Source organism: Camelina sativa, chromosome 13, assembly GCF_030686135.1.
Source record: "Camelina sativa cultivar CO46 ecotype springtype chromosome 13, ASM3068613v1".
Taxonomy (NCBI): domain Eukaryota; kingdom Viridiplantae; phylum Streptophyta; class Magnoliopsida; order Brassicales; family Brassicaceae; genus Camelina; species Camelina sativa.
In genome coordinates this window covers 14,213,042-14,233,748 of record NC_141892.1, presented here as the reverse complement: position 1 = coordinate 14,233,748, position 20,707 = coordinate 14,213,042, and the positions used below count along the sequence as shown (strand labels likewise).

The following is a 20,707-nucleotide window of genomic DNA, read 5'->3' as shown; positions in this document are numbered from 1 at the left end:
GGAGAAGGTCTTAGTAGTCTAGTTACAAGTCCCTTTGGGATCCACTCAGGCACTTCGTTACAAAAGTGTCCATATCTCTTAACACATAATATCATGTTCTGTGTTGGTGCTTACCAATGAACTATAGTGTGTTATGTCGGATTCGACAAATAGATAGCGTCACTTTAAGAGGGAAAGTGACATTATTGAGGCATTTTTAAACCCTAAATTTAGTAGTTGTCCACAATATGTCTTTCACTCTTTCCTATTGACGCCTAATCAAACAGGCAACAGCTGACTTTTGGTTGGAAAGAAATGTGTAACATGACAACCGGACGACACTAACTTTTTGAACTGGTGAGTTTTCATTGTCTAATGAAAATAGTAATAAGAAAATAATTCATCGATGCACTACTTTTTTTGTTTTGTTTTGTTTTGCATATACACCACTAACAAAATGATGCATCGTAATTCAAATTAGTGACTGAGTTTGAGTCTAACCATTAGCAAATAATACGTCGAACTGTCGATGCATTAACGATATATTACATAATACATATACGACATACGTTTTTCCTGTTTACAGAATTATACAGATTATATAAAAAAACTAAAAAAAATTCTTTTTCTTTTCAAAATAATAAATAAAATTAAATATATATAAAATTATATTTGTGTCGTACTTTACTCAAATCGTGTAGGTTGACTTATCCTACAGGATTGCGCGACAAAATCATAGGAGTCCTTTATATTCTGTAAATTATGGCGACGTTCAGAATATAAAGGGGGTGGGATAGTTAGACAAAGTAAATTGGGTTTATTCGATTATCTTACTAGCCTAAATCATACTTTAGGCCCAATATATACGGGCCTAATGCCCAAAGAGACAAAAAGATTTGACTGTAAAATCGACATATGCTGTAATTAAACTAAATGAGTAATTATATATATATAATATAGAAACAATGTAGAAAATGAATTAATTATAGCATAGGAGATTTTAGCAAGATTCATTGAAGTTTCTTATACATGTATGTATAATCTACAAACATGTATCAATTCATTAAAGTAATACCTTATAACATTAAGGTCTTAAGGTTATATAATACATATGGTGCTTCTCAATTAATAATATGGGATTTAGTGACATAGTCATTAATGTTGTAAACAAAGAGAAACTCGATGGAGGTTTTCTCTTCTCTTATTCTTATTGATTCAATCGTTCAATATATATATATATATAGGGATAGACAAACCCTTAGTACAAACCGACTAGGAATAGAAAATAGGTAATGGGCCTTCGGCCATAGGCCGTACACACTATGACATGTACGGGCTGTGTATGGGCCGGTTATGGAAGTCCACTCCAACTGTTTTACAACACTCCCCCTTGGATGACATAACTGTGCCGATGCTAAAGGATCAACGCAAAACGCTTGGGGGTGCTGCCTCATTAAAACCTTACCAGGAAAACCCATTGGGACAAAACCATGGTGAAGGAAAAAGAGTACAGCACGCATTGCTCCCCCTGTTCTAAGCATCACTGTAAGTCCTTAAGCCTCCGGATTCCAATCTGGTGCGCGAGCTTCTTGAATGTTGATGTCGGTAATGACTTGGTGAAGAGATTGGCTGAGTTATCGCATGACGGAACTTGCACCACTTGAACTTCTCCGGCATTTTGTAGTTCATGTGTGAAGAAGAACTTCGGTAAAATGTGCTTCGTCCGATCTCCCTTAATGTATCCTTCCTTGAGCTGTGCAATGCAGGCCGTATTGTCCTCATATATAATAGTTGCTTCCTTGTCATCGGCCATTCCACAATCTGATCGGATGTGTTGAGTCATCGACCTCAACCACACACACTCTCGGCTGGCTTCATGCATAGCTAGGATTTCAGCATGATTAGATGATGTGGCCGCAATGGTCTGTTTCATCAAACGCCATGAAATTGCCACAATGGTCTAGTTTGAGACCTTGAATTATGTGGATCCGATAAATAACCTGCATCAGCAATACCAACTAAACCTTCTTTGTTATAGTTGGTATAATATAAACCCAAATCTAACGTTCCTTGTAGGTAACGCAATACATGTTTAATATCGTCCCAGTGCCTTTGGGTTTGACAAGAGCTAAATCTAGCTAGGAGGTTCATGGCAAAACATATGTCTGGTCTAGTGTGGCTAGCCAAGAACATTAACGCTCCTATAGCACTGAGGTATGACACTTCAGGACCAAGAACTTCTTCATTGTCCTTCTTTGGACCGAATGGATCTTTATCCAAATCAAGGCTTCTCACAACCATCGGGCTAGTCAATGGGTGAGCTTGGTCCATATTAAATCTCTTGAGTACCTTTTCAGTATATGCCATTTGATGCACAAGGATTCCATCATTTATGTACTCAACTTGCAATCCCAAACAGAATTTAGTCTTGCCTAGGTCTTTCATTTCAAGCTCTTTCTTGAGGTATTTAACTGTTTGGGCGATTTCCCCAGAGGTTCCTAGGATATTCAAATCATCCACATATACTGCTATGATTACATACCCTTTGTTTGCAAACTTCTTTATAAAAATACATGGACTAATGAGATCATTCTTATAGCCCTCTTTGGCTAGGTACTCACTTAATCTATTGTACCACATACGCCCACTTTGTTTCAGTCTATAAAGGGATTTATTTAGCCTTATGTAGTATTGTTCTCGAGAACCGCTCTATCTTTGAGCTCTATACCCTCTGGTAATCTCATATAAATCTCATTATCCAGTGGACCATATAGATATGCGGTTACAACATCCATTAACCGCAAATCGAGTTTTTCTCTTATAGCCAGACTTAGTAAATATCTAAAAGTTGTTGCATCCATCACAGGGGAGTATGTCTCCTCATAATCTATTCATGGTCTTTGAGAGAATCCTTGTTCTACAAGTCGTGCCTTATATCTCACGATTCCATTATTCTCATTTCTCTTCCTTACAAAGACCCACTTATGTCATACTGGCTTTATATCGAATGGTGTCCTTAAGATCGGACCAAACACATTCCTTTTCTTTAATGAACTTAACTCCACGTCAATGGCTTCTTTCCATTTTAACCAATCGTTACTTTGAGTGCACTCTAATATAGAAGTGGGTTCATGATCCTCATTTATTTCAAGTGCTACCTTGTATGCAAATATTTCATCAATGTCGACATCTTTTATGTTCCATTGTATTCCAGACATGATATAATTGATTGAGATCTCATTATTATCAATGCTTTCAGGACCTTGAGGTTCAGCGTCCCAAACCTCATTCAGTGCCTTAGGATTTGCCGCGGCCATGTCTGTTATTTCCTTAACCTCGGTTTGATTTGCACCTTTCTTAGATTTCCGAGGGTTCTTATCTTTGGAACCTAATGGTCTACCTTGTTTCAAACGTGTCTGTAGCAACTTGATTATTGTGTTACTTTTGAACATCAATACGTACTGGTGCATTACAAGCTGGTATGTATGATTTTATTACTCTCTTAGGGTTAGCAAAGGAATCTGGCAATTGATTAGCTAGCTTTTGCAAATGTATTATCTTTTAGACCTCTGCATCACAGGCTAGAGTCCGAGGATCTTGCCAATTTAAGGATGTTTGATTCCATGTTAATTCTTTGTCCAGCTTGTTATTCTCTCCACCCAACATAGGAATTCGGATTCAGCAAACTGAGAATCCGCGTATCTGGCCTTAAATAAATCACCGTAGTTGGCTCAAGATACTAAATAATGGTGGGAGAATCATATCCAAAATATATTCCAATCCTCCTTTGAGGTCGCATATTAGTTCTCTTTGGTGGAGCAATTGGTACATAAACGGCACACTTGAATGTTTTTAGATGGGATATGTCTGGCTCATGACCCGTTAATAATTGGGATGGCGAATACTTATGCTCACTAGATGGCCTGATGTGTATTAACTCAGCTGCATGTAATACCGTGTGTCCCCAAGCCGACAAAGGAAGCTTCGACCTCGTAAGTAATGGCCGAGCAATCAATTGAATACGTTTAATGAAGGATTCAGCTAATCCATTTTGTGTATGGACATGTGCCACAGGATGTTCCACACTCACCCCCATGGACATACAATATTCATTAAACGCTTGGGATATAAATTCACCACTATTGTCTAGACGTATAATCTTAAGTGGAAAATCTTGAAAATGGGCTCGCAGTCGTATAATCTGGGCCAACAACCTAGCAAACGCAAGGTTTCTAGTTGACAATAAGCAAACATGCGACCATCTGGTCGATGCATCAATTAGGACCATAAAATATCTAAATGTCTAACAAGGTCGGTGTATTGGTCCACAAATATCTCCTTGTATCCTTTCTAGAAAGTTTAAAGTCTCTTTAACGACTTTCACTGGTGACGGCCTTATAATAAGTTTCCCTTGTGCACATGCTGCACACGTGAGATGTTTAGGGATAACTTTTCTCTTTTTAAGAGTGTGCCCAATTGAATTCTTTATTAGCTTACGCATCATGTTAGAACCCGGATGGCTAAGCCAGTCATGCCATAAAGTGAATTGTTCATTGAACATCTTGTTCATTGCCAAATTAGATTCTATCATATTAATCTTAGCATGGTAGAGACCAGTGGCTAGTGCGGGTATAGCCTCTAGGACTTTCTTATGTCCTTAGGTGATTTCAGTAATATATAGGAACTCTTGGTTTCTTTCACCCTTAGTTTCAACATGTAGACCATTCAAACGAATATCTTTAAAACTCAATAAGCTTCTCTTAGAGCAGGGTGAATATAAGGCATTACTTATTTCAAGATGTGTGCCATTAGGTAATAAAATATGAGCTTGGTCGTAGCCTTCAATTAAGCTCGCTATACCCGCAATGGTACTAATATTGGCATTTTTCATTATGAGATTAACAAAATATCTCTTATCCTTCAAAATTGTGTGGCTTGATCCACTATCAACCACAAGTTTATTCTTGTCCTCAGCCATTTCTAATATAGACAAGAATTTTTATGTTTTAAACTTTTAAAGTAATAAAACAAGCAAATATATATTGAAGGAAATAATTTGAATTTAAACCAAAAATAATAATCCAAAATAATAATCCAATTGAATGCAAGGCATAAAACATAAAATCAAATCATGACCACATTTGAGTTTTAATTATCCTCTCTTAAACAATCAGAGGTTTCATAATCCAATATGTCATCCTTCTCATGGTCGAAATCACCTTCACCATCGAGATGAACCAGGTTAGCTTCTGGATCCTTATTCAAATTCTCTTGATAGAGATCAACAAGGTGCTTAGGAGTTCTGCATGTCTTTATCCAATGGTTATCCATACCACATCTATGGCAAGTGGACTTGGTCTTATGTTGCGGTTTAAATATACCGCTGTCTCTACCCAAACCACGACCGAAGCTGAATCGGTTTCCATGGCCTTGACCACCAAAATTGTGTCCTTGGTAACTCCCACGACCAGGACCACCACATCCACTTCTCCCATGACCACGACCAAATTTGTCCCTATGGAGATAGTTAGACTCTTTATTCTCTTTCGGCTCTTTAGTCTCTTTGGGATTTTTCTTTGCCATGTCAACCTTGTGAGCTTTCGGTAATGGAGCTGTACCCGGAGGTCTCAAAGCACTATTCATCATTAATTGCTCATTGTTCTGCTCAGCAAGCAACAAACAAGAGATGAGGCTTGCAAACGTCTTAAACCCCTTTTCACGACACTGTTGTTGAAGCAGTACGTTATTGGAGTGAAAGGTAGAAAATTCTTGTCTAGCAAGTCCTCCTCAGTCACCTCGGTACCACATAGCTTTAGGATTGAGACTATCTTAAATAGCTCTGAGTTATACTCATCCACGGATTTAAAATCCTGGATCCTTAAGTTTTTCCAATCAAATTGAGCCTTTGGTAGGAGCACCGTCTTTTGGTGTCCTTATCTGTTTCTCAACGCTGTCCAAAGGTCAAGAGGATCTTCAATAACGAGGTACTGGTTTTTGAGACTCTCAGCAAGGTGATAACGTATATGCATTATTGCCTTGTACTTGTTCTTTTCAGAACAGTCATTATCCTTTTTCTAGATTAGGATTAGGACAACGTTTTTAGGAAATATTTTCTAGGATTTTAGGATAATGTCTATAATTAATTTTGAATTTATCCTAATTTGTTTTGACCTTTCATGCAAAACATATAATAATTTCTGATTTTAATTTCTTAGTTTTAGGGTTTTGATTTTAAGCAAACAAACACCAAAAATCGGATTCTCACAACCTAGAACAATCGGTTTAACTTTCTCTCTATGAATTTCGAATTTAGGTTTTAGTTTTAGGGTTTTCATACAATTAAATTCAAGCAATCAATCAACAATAACAATCGGATTTTAATCTTTGCATAATCGGTTTAATTTGCAAACAATCTAAGCATCCCTAAACCTCATAACAACCGATTTTAAAGTTTTAAAGTTTTAGGGTTTTAGGGTCTAAAGCTTAGGGTTTTGTTTGTTGATTGATTACTTGTAGATTTTAGAGTTCCATTAGTTTTAAGATCAGATTCGATTTCATAGGTTCTAAGGGGGTTTAAATTTATTTACATTCCACCGTTTGGAGGTTGACTGGATTTGAACCGGGAGCTAAAGACCTCGGTTTTAGCTTTAACTTGATCACGAACCTCGGCCTAGGTAGGAGGAAGAACCGATCACGTACACGAACTGATCTCCGAACAGAAACTCACCCCGAACAGAAACGGACCACGAACTCTGACTAGTTGCGGACGAGAACCTGATCACGAACGGTATCCGATCACGAACACGAAAGGAAGCTGATCGCCGGGTTTGAACGAACAGGAACTTTGTGTGCGGTGTCGGTTTAAGGTTTTAGGGTTTTAGGAACTTTTCTCAGTTGGACTTTTAGAACAAGTCGTGCTAATAACATGTTGTAAACTAGAGAAACTCGAAGGAGGTTTTCTTTTCTCTTATTCTTATTGATTCAATCGTTCATTACATATATATAGGGATAGACAAACCCTTAGTACAAACCGACTAGGAATAAGAAATAGGTAATGGGCCTTCGGCCATGGACCGTACACACTAGGACATGGGCCGGTTATGGAAGTCCACTCCAAATGTTTTATAACAATTAAACAAATATTTTTATTTTAAAAAACTACGATCACATATTTTTATAAAACATTTTTTTTTGACATATACATTTCAATCAACTCATAAGATGTTCATAAATCATCATTGTAAATATTTTCCACAATGGGCTATTTTAAATGTAAGGGTTTGGTTAAATGTTAAAAAAGATATTCGTTCATAGTGAAAATTCCAAACTTTACCATCCATCAACTTTGTGAGGATAAGAAATACACATGTGAGATTCAAACTAAAATATGAAAATAGTTACATTTATTTTATTTCACTTTTACCTATGAAAAGCTCTGTAATGAATTGTTGAACTTCAGTTTCATAATTGTTTTAAAAAAAAAATAATGTAAAAAATTAATAATTTGGAATAAGATATATGCATAACATACTATATATTTTAAAACTATTAACAAGACAATGCTATAAAACCATTTATAAATATCTTTTTTTTAAAAAAGAAGAATCTTCTAATCTACTAATAGTTCTCTTTTTTTCATGGGATTAATTTATTTTTCTTTTCCTTTAGAAACAAGAATCCAATAAAGAAAATTTAGAAAATTAATGTTCACTTCATCTTGTCTTGTTGGCAATTGTCCATACCTTTAAAGCTAATTTTGAGAAAATTATATTAATTAATTACTTTATTTTGGCCTAATTACAAAACCACATCTATACATACTTTAATTTTCCCATAATCAAAAATTTCTTCTATTAACAGACCACTTTAGATTTCCCATTAATTCAATTGGCAAAATCATTAATAGCAATTTAAAAGAAAATCTATCGTCTTGCATGCAACAGTACCTTTTTGTAACATACATATTAATTAGATTCTCTTCACTTATTTTATTGTACTAGTTTCCTTAACTGACATTTTTCCAAATCACCTTTCACACTAAACAGACGACTTTTTTTTTTTTTTTTTGACAAGCAGACGTTAAAAAAAAGCAGCTGATTAGATTTGACTTTTGAATTTTGATTACAAAGGAAATGTAACAGACATCACAAAAAAATAACTAAGAATCAGTTACAAAAATTTCATACTTTATATTATATATAAAAAAAGAGCTTTCAGAATAAAAAGATAGCAGTGATTTTATACATTGTACAGACAATAAATTCTAACAAGAAAATAGTTATACGATCTTTATAATAATATCATTTCAAAACCTGTTTTCAACAAGTACTGCCATTATCTTAAAATATGAAAAAGTTAAACTATTAAATATTACTTCCTCCATTTCATAATATAAGATGTTTTAGAGGAAATTTTTATTTCATAATATAGGATGTTTTCAAATTTTTATGCAACTTTTAGATTAATTTAATATTATATATTATGCAGTATTGTTTCTGATTGGTTGAACATTTTAAAAGTAAACTCTTATTAATCAGCTTGCTTTTAGTTAAAACATCCTATATTTTGAGACGGAGGAGTATAATTGAAAATATTATATTATGGATATGCGTATTGATAACTATAATTCCCACTTTCAGACAAAAAATATTGTTTTAGAAATTTAATTGTTATGTTAAAACTAAACTAATAATTTGAATGTAGAAAAATGCTAAAATGTAACTGATGCATTACCGATCTTTGATATTTTAAAGTTTACTTGGTATACTACCGACAAAATATCGTTTATACTAAATAAAGAACTATTTACAAATAACATAACATAAATTAAAGTGTTCCAAATGCGACAAAAGTTCAGATATGATGTTGTCGTTTTTATTAATCATAATGATTGAAATTATTTAATAATATTAAAGTATAGTCAACGTTTTTAACACGCGTAATATTCATATTATATGATAAATTTTAAATATCCAATATATATATATATATATATATATATATATATTACATAATAGTTTCATATATATAATTTTATTATTTGCTAAGTTAGTAATAGAAAATATAAAGTAAGGGTCATATTTTATCAAATAAGTAAATATTAAAATGCAAATGTAATCTTTTAGTAAAATAATTAAACGTATTTGATGTGTGCACCCCCTAATTCAATGTAATAAGTAATTGAGATCATGTTTTGTATTCGACATTCAGTGATAGGAACATTTTTATGGATTCATATTTTTGATTAACAATGTGAAGTTAAAAACCTTCAAACAGTTTAGAATTAATTTCGATATCGAGAATTTTGTATCTAGACTTAATCTTTAATTGATCTTAAATTGTTTTTGACAAACATAACCAATCTCTGTTTAAAAACACAATATAGGATACAAAAATAGCAAATACATATAGTTATGAAAAACTAGTTTAGTGATTGTAAAATTTATTTCGAGATTAGTAGATTAGGTTCAAGTCATTTTGATGTGATTTTAATCATAGTTAGTCATAATACACAGCTAAATAGTAAAAATATCTGACTGTTCCAAGAAACATAGAGACTAATTTGGGTTTTGGTGTGAGATTGGGCAACAAAGTACCCCAAATCTTAGTTGTGAATGCCAAATGCTATTTTTTATACAAAACAGAAACTTCGAATAAAATTGTGTACTCTGCTACATTATGTAGTAAAATAAGTTTTTGGTTACACAGTTTTCAACTACATCAATTTTTCATTGGGTTAACTTTATACAAATCAAAGTTCATATTGAACTCATAATAAAATTTCATACTTCATTTTGGAATTTCTACATACAATATTCTAATATCCTCCCTTTATAGCACAAATCCAACAAAGATGTACGAAATCTATATGAAAATCAATCCTAAAAAAGAAACAAAAGATCTGGAGAAATATTTAAAATTCAGAATACATTTTTATAAAACAATTTTTTTTTGGGTTGTATCTATAATAAATTTATTGGTTAATAGCATTAATTTTTTCTTACTTGGCCTAGATTTTTTACATTAATTAGCACACGGTAATATTTTATTGTATCTATGTTTTCTATTTTTTCTCAACTTTTCTTAATTTTCAATATTATTATTAATATAGTAAATAAAATTAAGTTTTGATTTATCATATATTATTATGATTTATTTTTAAAAACAATACTTTTATATACACCAGTTCATTTTTGCCAAATGTTACATTTGTGTGTCTACTTTACACGCCTTTATATATTGAGCTTTGTGCAACCTAAATAGTTCATACAGACTTGATAAATAAATAAAAAAAGGAGAAAAACAAACTTCATACAAGGATTAGTAGAATGACTTTTGCTGAATCTCTCCCCAACAAAAGCTCTGACTTGCGAATCAACGTTCTGGTTGTGGACGATGATCCTGTTTTCTATGGTGCTATTTCACAAATGCTTGTACAGTACTCTAGATACAGAGGTGAGATTCTTATTATATATCATATATGATATGTTTAGTGAGTTTTTGTTTGTAGTTTCATTTAGATTTTTCTTTCTACTACATTTTAGCATGATATACAATTTTTTCGAGAAACAACTAGAATGAGTTTTTTGTTCTTGTTCAACAAATCCTCCAGATTCGAATTCCAATTACATGCACATATCTAAAAATTTTGAAATTATATTTTAGCTTATGAAATTTTATTTTGGTTAAATGATTTAAGATCCATCGGTTATGGAGATCACAGTTATGGCTGAAGAAGACCCGACGAAAGCATTGGCTATTCTAAAACATCAACGAAACAATATCGATCTCATAATCACAGATTATAATATCCTTAGCATGAACGGTCTACAACTCAAAAGACGAATCACTGAGGAAATTGGAAATTTACCTGTCATTGGTATATATTTTTCTCTTTACAACTTCAATTAAAGAATAATATTTTTTTTTTTTTTGTAAGATATATTTAACCTTACATTTCTTTCACAATAAAAGCTGTATCAGCGGACGCCAACCCATACATGCAACTGACCTACCAAAAATTTACCAACTTGCTTTATCCTACAAGAGGAATGGTAAGTCAACATTAGGGAATGAGCCCAACCACAAGGCCAACGACACAGGTATTAGTGTCCCCCAGCAAATCAAGATGCTTCCTGAACAAGCTAATGTCTTGAAGACCAGGAAGAAGTACTCATCTAAAGCTGATTCAAGATCCTTGAACAGTACAAACGGAAGTTGTCTAATTAGTACCGATGGTTCAAGAAAAAATCGGAAAAGAAAACCTAACAGTGGTACTGAGGATGGTGCGTCTCCGTCGCAGCCCGCCAAGAAGCCTTAGGTTTCGTGGACGGATGGTCTCAACGACCTATTCCTACAAGCTATCCGACATATCGGTCTTGATAGTAAGTGTTTTGATTTTTTCTATAAACTTTTGATAACACATGATACACTGTTTATTTTCTTACAGTTTAGTTTATATCATATACGTACACATGCTAACTAATCTTTTATTTTTGTTTACTAATCTTCCAAAGAGGCTGTGCCAAAAAAGATCTTAGCGTTCATGAACGTATCGTACTTGACTAGAGAGAACGTTACCAGCCATTTACAGGTTTGATATCTCTTTTCAAAAATGTTTTAAAATATGGAAAAAGTCTAATATATTCACTCGAATCAAACAAAAACTTTACCTCTCTAATTAAGCCCAAAATCTTTAAGTTTTGAGTTTATTTGCCGAATTGAACCTATCCTTAGTCAACAGTAAGATCTCGTTACCACTGTTTAACGAAGGTTTAAAACTATAGATTGGGTATCATTCTAAACTTTTAGTTAACTTAAAATCGTTTGCTACGGTACCGCAGAAATATCGGATATTCTTGAGAAAAGTGGCGGATCAAGGTTTGATGAGCATTATGTCAGCTAGAAGCATAGACTCGATGTTTCGACAGACTCATATCAAGGAGCTGTACTTCAACCGATACACACCCTCTACTTCTTTGTGCGACACAAGTCTTAACAATAGATCATTCTATTCCAAACCCGGACAAGGCTTTGGACAGTCGAGACTTTTGTCCACCACACGTGAGCCACCCGTCCGTTTCAACCAGATGCCTTACAACTACATGAACCGGTCATCTACTTACGAGACACACCATGTTGGATCTGGATCAAATTTGACGCTACCCATCCAAGGCAACCTCAGTTTCGCCAACCAACCATCTCAAAACGAGGAAAGAAGAAGCTTTTTTGAACCACCTGTGATGGCGAACAAAATCGGCCAAACATCTCAAGTTCATGGGTTTGGAAAACTTGGACCGTCAGCTATTAATAATTTCAACAATAACATAATGAGTAGCTTTGAAAGTTTTACTCCAAATCAACCAGGACTTGGCCACTTCTCGTATGGGATGCAATCGTTCTTAAACAATGAGAACACTGCATATAACCCTGAGCCACATGCCAATGCAACTACACAGCCAAATCTTGAACTTCCTCAACTGGAGGACCTCAGCGTATACAATGATCTCGGCAAAACTAATGAGCTTCTTTACAACATCAACAACTTTCAATTCGATCACAACAAGGTATATATATGTCTTCATCACCCCATTTTTTCAATGATCTATATACATAAACATGAAGTGCTTGTTGTGATATTGTGTGTTTGAAAATTGGTGTGCGCATGCAGCAGCAACAAGGACAAGAGGCTTCATTTGTGAACATAAATGAGGTATTTCACATATTAAGAGATGTTAGCTATTACGAAATCGAATTTGAACCTGTTTGAAAATCATATGGTGAAGACTTTCAAATAGTATGGCTTACTGGTCACTTATATATGACTTCGTTGTGAATTAGGGTCATTATAATGAAGAAATCGTCAACACTTTTTCTGCTCCTGCGACGAATCACACTTTTGCCGCTCCGGAGATGAATCCTCCAAGTTTCAACACGAAACCTAATCAAAATCAGGTACATTTAATTATAGTATTCTAATTAAACTATTTCCATGTAACTATGATTATACTTAATATAAATGAAATGATTATTTAAATCTGTTCTACAACCTGGACTCGACTTATTAGGAACAAGATGCTAATCAAGATATTAGCGATTGGTCGTTTTTGGATCCGCAGGTAAACGAGATAACTTCGACAAAAATTAAAAGAAACTATTTGTATATTATTTGAATTTTATGAGTCTTAAAAACTTTTTTTTTGGTTAATTATTTTTTTTTCTTATATAGGATTTGGTTGATGACGACTTCATGAACTCTCTCTTCAACAATGACATGAATTGAAAAGTGTTCTCCAAGCTGATGTTTTCAAAGCGAGGTGAAGAAACAAAACGGGCCATAACTGTCTAGTAGATTTCTAAACAATTATATATTTTAGAAAAAAAGTCGTAGAAGTAATACATGTAATAAATTTCTAAGGCGTGTTGGAATATTATGTCTTTTCAACAAGCTAGAGTTAGATATTAAGAACTTTTCAATATGTAATAATAATAATACTTTAGCAAAAAAGTGTAATAAAAATACTATATATTTCTATTCGCATTATAGATAAATGTGATGTGTTTGTGCTACATAAGATTACATGTTCTAAAGATGAATTATTACAATGATTTTAAAAGGGATAGATATATTATTATATAAACCTTAGTTTTGAAAGTTAGTTATTCATATAGTCGCGACATGTGTCAAGTATATCGATTATATTTTGACATGTGTAAAAAGACATTTTATTTAATAATTATTAGGAATATTAAAAAAATCCTAAACATAAAAGGATTAGAATTAATATTGAAACGACCTGCCCCGTTTTTTTAATAAAAATAAATAATAAATAAATAAACTACAACTAGTGGTCCCATACCCACTAGCCACCTAGCCACAAGGACAACCAACAGCGGAAATAACAGATACCAATATCCAAATAATAATCCCATAAACAAATCATAACCATTCCAATAACCAATATTAAACCAAATCATAAACAAATGATCCAAACAACATAAAACAGAGAACCAGCAATCCTAAACAACATTTTAGGATTCAATTCTAGCAACCTAATAGAAGCCAGACAAGCAAGCGAATCACTAGAACATTCTCTTCATAGCCTTGATTGCACGATCACACTTTGCCTTTACCTGCATCACAAACACAAATTGCAATGCATGAGTATTTTATAAACACTCAGTAAGGCAATCCTCCTATCTATTGGGCTATACACACAAGCAATATAGATACTCTAACCATCAAACAACAATCAACAACCAAACCAGGCTCTGCATCGACCGACACAAGATTGCATCGACCGACACCATCAGGGACCAGCATCGACTGACACAAGATATGCATCGATCGATACCAGGTTCACTTGCATCGACCGATGCTTCCACTTGCATCGATCGACACATGCTCGACATCACGCAGAAACCCTAATTGCACCAACCGATGCCCCCACATGGCATCGACCGATGCTCCTAGGTCAAACCGCGCCGTCCTCGCACTAGCATCGACCGACGCACATAGTGCATCGACCGATGTTCATGTCGAGCATTGTTTTTCCCAAAGCTTCTCGCCGGATCTTCGTTCCTGTAACCACAAGAATCGATCCCAAGCCGCAAAAAAGCTTCCTAATGCCTCAAATAACATACTAGCAAGCCTAACAACAAAGAAACAAACAGATCAGAGTAATCTCCAGCTTAGATAAGCCATGGTCATGCACTTACCTTTGCCACAGAAGGAATCCAACCCAAACACAGGAAGAAAACGTTCCTAGGAAGCTCCTACAACGATTCCAGCTACAGATCTCTACAGGAACAGCTTGAAATCTCCCAAAAACCTCAAGAACGCTCAAGAACACTTTTTCTCCCTTATTTTCTCTCAAAAACGGCTAAAGTCATCTAATGAGACAAAAGGAACGACTTAAGGGTTTTATTTTCCCTTTTTCCCCAAAACGCAGCGTTTAACTTAAGTCAAAATGCAGGAAATTGAGTCAGCATCGACCGATGCTCCTCCAGCATCGACCGATGCACATCCCAAACCGGAATTACGGTTCACGGATGTTACAATATTCCCCCACCAATTTAGATTCGTCCTCGAATCTCAAACAACACTCAGCCAAGGACTCCTGTGCTACCGTCTCCACGGCCCGCACTCCTACGACCGATCTACAGAAGGTCACCTCTAGGCGATAGACTCACGCTCCAGGCATCATTTGCTCTCGACTTTTGGACTCTCCTTTTTACTCACAGGCCTAAACCTTGAGTTTTTATCGGCTCCTCATCAGACAGACGTCTGCATGCCATAATATTGGCTCCTCATCGGGCCTAAGCCCGCATGCCATAATATATATAAGGGAGTCCAATACTCGTCTCTCGGGTTGCCACCCTACAGCGCGCCCCCGGATCGTCATCCAAAGCCGACATACCAGCCATACTCCCAAGCCACAAAGTCTTAGAATATGATGGTACTAGGAGGACCTAAGTCCCCCAAGAGTCGCGAGCAAACAATTCTTAACACGTCTGAGTCCTGTCCCTATCCAGGTTTCCTTCCCGTGGCTCGCGTAAGACAACACGATGTCCTACCAACCACATATCCCCTCACTAGAATACCTCATGACCACACAAAGATCATCTCACTGCCCAACGGGCCGCCACAAAGGCCAAACAAATGTCCTAAATAGGAACGCCACCAAGGCGAAACAAATGTCCTAAACAGGACCGCCACCAAGGCCAAACAAATGTCCTAAAAAGGACCGCCACCAAGGCCAAAAAAATGTCCTAAAAAGGACCGCCACCAAGGCCACTCGTCCCGAAGGACCGTCACAAAGACTATCTGTCCCAAAGGACCGCCTCAACAGGCACTCTGGCTAAACAGCCCGCCACAAAGGCCACACTCTGGCTAAACAGCCCGCCACAAAGGCCACACAATGGTTAAACAGCCCGCCACAAAGGCCACACAATGGCTAAACAGCCCGTCACATAGGCCACACAATGGCTAAACAGCCCGCCACAAAGGCCACACTTTGGCTAACAGCCCGCCACAAAGGTCACACAATGGCTAAACAGCCCGCCACAAATGCCACACAATAACGCAAAAGACCGCCACACACGACGCAACGACTCAAAAGTCCGCCACAAAGGCCACACAAGCCCCCCTCCAAGGCTCTCTGCCACTAAAAATGGACAAATTCTAACTCACATAAAACTTTCCATTTTTAGCACTTTCCACTTCTGGAAACTTTCCACTTATAGAAACTTATATTCCAAGAAACTTCCCTCAAACCACCGGCTCACGGAAAATTCGTACCCCGAGCACCACTTCATCTTGTTACTTTGTCGCACAACCAACCACCCCTAAGCGACCCGGTAACCAAGAGAGATGGGCTGGAATACTTCATTCCCGCTCCAGCCACAGATTGCAGATGGGACTAGGCTAGACAAACTCAAGTAGCGGCTTGCTTCTCATACCACTTATTAAACCTTGCCTTCATCCTCGCCTCAGGCTCCCAAGTCTGCTCCTCACCACCATCACAGTCCCAAAGGACTCTCATCAAAGGAATCTTCTTCTTCCGAAGTTCATTGATCCTCCTCCCGAGAACCCTCACTAGTCTCGCCTCCAAAGTCATGTTAGGCTGAAGATCCTCAGGAATCTTAGCCAACAACTGATCATCCTCACGGAGACACTTCCGCAACATAGACACATGGAAAACCTTATGGAATGCTCGCATAACCTCAGGTAACTCTAGTCTGTATGCCACTGGTCCAACTCGCTCAATCACTATGAACGGACCCATATACCTCGGACTCAACTTAGTTTCAGTCAATGACCTGTTCGGACCCCGCAATATGGCCATCTTGAGGTATACTTTATCCCCAACCTGAAACTCAAGATCTCTCTTCCTCCTATCGGCATAACTCCTCTGCCGATCCTAAGCTTCCTTCATGTTCAGCTTGAGAACCCGAATCTTCTCCGAGGTCTCCTGAACAAAATCCGCCCTGTACATGCTCCTCTCCCCCACCTGAGTCCAGCATAACGGTGTACGACATGACCTCCCATACAAAGCCTCATAAGGAGCCATGCCAATACTCGCCTGGTAACTGTTGTTGTAAGCAAACTCTACCAAGCTCAGGTGATCTGCCCAATGGCCACCCCAATCCAACACACACATCCTCAGCAAATCCTCTAACGTCTGGATCGTCCTCTCTGACTGTCCATCTATCTGGGGATGATAAGCTGTACTCATATGCACCTTAGTGCCCATCTCTGCCTGAAATGCCCTCCAGAACACCGAAGTCAACTTGGAATCCCTATCAGAAACAATGCTCGCTTACACCCCATGCAACCTGACTATCTCCTTCACATACTTCTTAGCCAAGACCGCTGCTCCATCAGTCTTCTTAATGACCAGAAAATGTGTCGACTTAGTCAATCGGTCCACAATGACCCAAATAGCATCAAACGTCGTGGACACTGGCAAACCAACCACAAAGTCCATATTAATCGTATCCCACTTCCACTCTGGAATGGGAAGACTCTTCAGCAATCCACTTGGTACCTGATGCTCAACCTTCACCAGCTGACAGACATCGCACCTCGCAACCCAACTAGCCATGTCCTTCTTCATCCTGACCCAATGATTGTACCTCTTGAGATCACAGTACATCTTAGTCGCTCCTGAATGAATAGAGAACATGCTCGCATGAGCCTCTCTCAGAATCTCCTGCCTCAACTCCTCATCCTTAGGCACATAAATCCGCCCATGCACAAAAATAGTACCATTAGCCGAAACCTGATACTCTGAATCAACATCCTTTGAGGCATTCACTAGCCCTAAATCCTTCTCTTGAGCCAACCGCACTCTGCTCAACAGATCTGCTCTATCAGCTGCAATCAAACCCAAGAGCTCATGAGAAACCGTACACAAACTCAATGCACTGATCTCTCTTACCAGAGACTCTATATCCTGCTCTTGAGCCGAAGCCGCCCGCTTCCGACTCAAAGCATCAACAACCAAGTTAGCCTTACCAGGGTGATAGGCTATCTCCTAATCATAATCCGCCACCAGCTCCATCCACCGCCTCTGCCTCAAATTCAGCTCGGGCTGAGTGAATATATACTTTAGGCTCTTATGATCTGTAAACACCTGTACCTTTGCACCATAAAGATAAGATCTCCAAATCTTCAGGGCAAAAACTACAGCACCCATCTCCAAATCATGAGTAGGATAATTGTCCTCATGCTTCCGCAACGGCCGCGAAGCATAGGCAATCACCTTCCCATGATGTATCAACACACACCCCAACCCAACTCTAGATGCATCTGTATACACCACATATGGTTCTCCCTGCTCAGGCAAAGCCAACACTAGAGCGGTAATCAACATCTCCTTCAGGCTTGCAAAGCCCTCCTCACATTCTTGTGACCAGACAAAAGGAACATCCTTCCCTGTCAACTTAGTCATTGGACGTGCTCTACTCGCAAACCCCTGCACAAACCTCCTGTACTAACCTGCTAAACCAAGAAAACTCCTAATCTCTGTGGCATTCTGCGGTCTAGGCCAATCTCTGATAGCCTGAATCTTCTCTGGATCTACAGAGACTCCATCTGCAGACACAATGTGACCCAGAAAACTGATGTTCATATATTTTACCTTGTTTTCCCTTAGTTTATTCATAACTTTTGCATCTTTTGCTATCCATTTAGGCCATTATTGTGTAGCTTTAGGACTAATCATGCATTTGAGTATAGTTGCATTGCATTTGCATCTTTTCATGCATAAACAGGTGATTTTGGAGCTTAAGGAGCATGGAAGCAATGCTGAGGAGAAGTGAAGCAATCCTGAGGAGAAAACAAGAGAGTTAAGGCTGTAGAATCAAGGTCCGGAGTCCAACTCGACCGCACCACTCGACCACCACTCGACCGTGTGCTGAGGAGGACTCGACCGAGTGGAGAATGCACGAGAGAAGCCAGCTCGACCAGCCACTCGGCTGAGCACTGGTCGAGTTGACCGAGCCGTTGACTGCTTTGACTTTTTGTATTTTTAGGGCTTCCACCTCACCTCCTATATAAGGCCCTTGTACCTGCAGCCACCAAAGAGTCCATCTTTTTAGAGAGTCTAAAACCTAGTTTTTACCTTTTTTAGATTTTATTCCTTTTGCACTTTCTTTTATTTTAGATTTTGTACTTGTTTAAGAAAGAAAGACTAGATCCTTGTATTTTGTTTGTTCCATAACTATCAAAATATTAAGATTTCGAGTTTTATTTTTTCATCAACATTGTAGATCTCTGTTTCATCTTTCTAATGATGCAAGTTTCAATATTTTCTGGGTTTTTGACATATTTCACCATGTGTTCTTGTGAGTAGTTTGTTTAGGACCTTGAGGATGGGTTAGGCTGGGTTGATCTTGTGGTTTGTTTGATTTGGTCAAGCTTGATTGTTGTAGATCTCTTCTAGGCTAGATGATCTTAATGCTGATCCTATATCTGAGAAGGTAGGATTTGATTTCAAGCATCTTAGCATCACACCAATGTCTAAGGAGCATAGATAAGGCTAGATCTAGAGCTTACCATTAGGCTTGCTAAGAGATTAGAAGTCTTGTTTGGTTTGAGATGTATTGCTTAATGCCTGCTTGTGTAGATTCTTTTCTTTGTGAGAACAAGTCTAGAAATGCATAGGTTTGATTGTTTCTTGCCATGAGAGTGGATTAAACATGTCTTAGAATAGTATGTCTAGAGATCAGCTCAAAGTTTGCTTGAGATTTCTTGACCAAGTTAGATAACCACAATGATTAGCTCAGCCCATGAATCCCTCCTCAAGGCCTTCTTTGTTTATTGAAATCTTAGTCTAAATATCATTGCTTGCTTGTTGTTTGATTAGTTTTAGCATTGCTCTGTTTTTCTTGTGTTGCTCTATTTTCACATTTAAGTCTAGCTCGACCACGTACTCGACCTACACTCGGTCGAGTGCTGCTCGAGTTCATCCCCAGAACTTGTGTTTTTGATTTGTGATTGTCTTGTTTCATTCCTGTTTCATTTCCATTGGATTCACGTAGTTTCCTGTTCATTACTTGTCTTGCATTAGTTCATTAGCATAGTGTCTATCTCTGTTTTAGTTTCATTATAGCTTTAATTTGTCTGTTCTGTTTGCATTTAGTATCTTGTTCTAGTTGTTTTCACTTTCTGCATTTCATATCTCATTTTAGGATTGTTAGTGACAAACAATCTTTACAATTGGCTTGACTTAGACTCATATGCACATCTTAATTGTTCACAATCACTCAGATAGGATTGACACCTCTTATACTGCAACTGCATAAGGGGAATTGAAACACACTGACTTCTATTCATTCCATACATCATCATTCCATACATCATTCATTCACCACACCACAAAGAAAGTCAGTTTCAATTTGGCGCCGTTGCCCATTTGAGTTTGTTTTGTGACATTTAGGATCATTATTAGTCTAAGATTAAGTTCGTTTAAACACTTGTGACGTTACTGAACTCGAATCTTCCTTTGCTTGGCTGTCTTGAGTTTCAGGTACCGACTCGACCACCCACTCGACCACCATTCGACCGAGCTGTGATCGAGCACTTGATCGAGCCAGAAGCCAGATCCAAATAGCCATTACTTCCCAGTCGACTCGACCACCCACTCGAGCCTGCGCTCGACCGAGTACCTGTTCGAGTCAGTAATGATGTACCACAACAGTATGTTCAATTACATACCCATGC

At 37.3% G+C, this 20,707-nt stretch overlaps 1 protein-coding gene across 1 annotated transcript; it reads left to right on the top strand.

Annotated features, from left to right (window-relative positions):
- The first annotated feature begins 10,244 nt into the window (after window positions 1-10,244).
- On the top strand, window positions 10,245-13,505 carry LOC147929549 (putative two-component response regulator ARR21). The gene is made up of 9 exons (XM_087482700.1): window positions 10,245-10,434; window positions 10,679-10,858; window positions 10,963-11,363; window positions 11,496-11,572; window positions 11,823-12,545; window positions 12,650-12,691; window positions 12,820-12,933; window positions 13,047-13,097; window positions 13,208-13,505. The coding sequence occupies exons 4-9, from the start codon at window positions 11,525-11,527 to the stop codon at window positions 13,259-13,261; spliced, it is 1,032 nt and encodes a 343-aa protein (XP_087338826.1). The 5' UTR covers window positions 10,245-10,434; window positions 10,679-10,858; window positions 10,963-11,363; window positions 11,496-11,524; the 3' UTR covers window positions 13,262-13,505.
- The last annotated feature ends 7,202 nt before the right edge of the window (window positions 13,506-20,707 follow it).

Excerpts from the sequence above, each read along its gene's own strand:
- LOC147929549 (XM_087482700.1), top strand. The coding sequence starts at position 11,525 with ATGAACGTATCGTACTTGACTAGAGAGAACGTTACCAGCCATTTACAG. Across the intron at positions 11,573-11,822 it reads ACGTTACCAGCCATTTACAG|AAATATCGGATATTCTTGAG; the intron begins GTTTGATATCTC and ends ACGGTACCGCAG. Across the intron at positions 12,692-12,819 it reads CATTTGTGAACATAAATGAG|GGTCATTATAATGAAGAAAT; the intron begins GTATTTCACATA and ends GTTGTGAATTAG.